At 47.0% G+C, this 1,161-nt stretch overlaps 1 protein-coding gene across 1 annotated transcript; it reads right to left on the reverse strand.

The window, feature by feature from the left end:
• Positions 1–201: 201 nt before the first annotated feature.
• Positions 202–871, reverse strand: LOC140856857 (germin-like protein 9-3). Its single transcript, XM_073255060.1, has one exon. The coding sequence runs from the start codon at positions 869–871 to the stop codon at positions 260–262; it is 612 nt and encodes a 203-aa protein (XP_073111161.1). The 3' UTR covers positions 202–259.
• Between the last annotated feature and the right edge of the window lie 290 nt (positions 872–1,161).

The following is a 1,161-nucleotide window of genomic DNA, read 5'->3' on the forward strand; positions in this document are numbered from 1 at the left end:
ATAAAAAATATTAATGCGGTCAACCAATAACGCTTTGTATCTTATTTAGTTTCGTTTATGTCATTGAGGTGGTTTCCCACCATTCAGCGCATGAACAAATCAGGAAATTTTAAAATACAAGAAGGGGATGGATTACACTCTCAATGTCAGACAACACCATAAAATAAATAAAGAATAACCAAGTAATCAACATTACTGCCAAAGAAGAAAAACACACAGACACCAGCAACTCGAGATGCTCCAGTGAATTATACGTATATCAACCCATGGTGGCAGCTGAAACAAGTTTGTCTATGGTTTGGGCATCGGTCTTGAAGGACTTGGCCAATATATCTTCGTCAATGCCACTGCCAAACAAAGTCTTCGGAAGAGACACCGTGCCGGCGTTAGCACTGCCGAATGCCGACAAGGCAACGGCTGGGTATCTGGGGTCTTTGTTCACTTGGAAGTGCACCAGGCCCTTGGGGAACACAAACATGTCACCAGTCCGAAGCGTCTGAGTGAAGAGCGTGTTGTTGGAGTCCACAAGCCCGACTTCGAGCCATCCTTGCACGACAAGGAGAAGCTCTGCCGACCGAGGGTGGGTGTGGGGTGGATTGATGCCCCCAGGTGCAAACTGGAGCGCAGCATACGAGACGCTCTGCCCCATGAGTGCTGGGAACTCCACCTGGCTCGCCTTGGTCACCTTAAATGTTGCATCCATGGGAGCACCCCTCAAGGCCTGTTTGAGCCCTTTGAAGGTGAAGAAGTCGGCATCCGGAGTGACTCCATCAGGAACTATGAAATCTGATGTGATGTCAGGGTCTCCGGCATGCGTGCCGAGGAGGGTTGCGAGAACTATGGCAAGAGTTAGCCATGCATTGGAAGCCATTTTTTCTTGGTGTCTGGTGCTTCTTCTGGATGCATGTCTAAGGAGTAAGGTGGGGTATAAATAGGCATGTAGAAGCACTGAAAGGAAGAAATTTTCAAAGGAATGGACTCGATATGCATTGTTTAATACAATATCTGCATGCCGGCCTAGAAGCAATGCCCGTCCACTGCTATAGCTGGACACAGTCCATCGCTGACAGCTAGGTATTCTATGTTATGCTCTCAAGTTTGTAATTTTCTGGTTAGCCTTGTCCAGGTTTAACTCAAAACTAATCTTATTTAGAGAGCCTC

Source organism: Elaeis guineensis, chromosome 4 (assembly GCF_000442705.2).
Source record: "Elaeis guineensis isolate ETL-2024a chromosome 4, EG11, whole genome shotgun sequence".
Classification (NCBI taxonomy): Eukaryota; Viridiplantae; Streptophyta; class Magnoliopsida; order Arecales; family Arecaceae; genus Elaeis; species Elaeis guineensis.

Excerpts from the sequence above, each read along its gene's own strand:
- LOC140856857 (XM_073255060.1), bottom strand. The coding sequence starts at position 871 with ATGGCTTCCAATGCATGGCTAACTCTTGCCATAGTTCTCGCAACCCTC.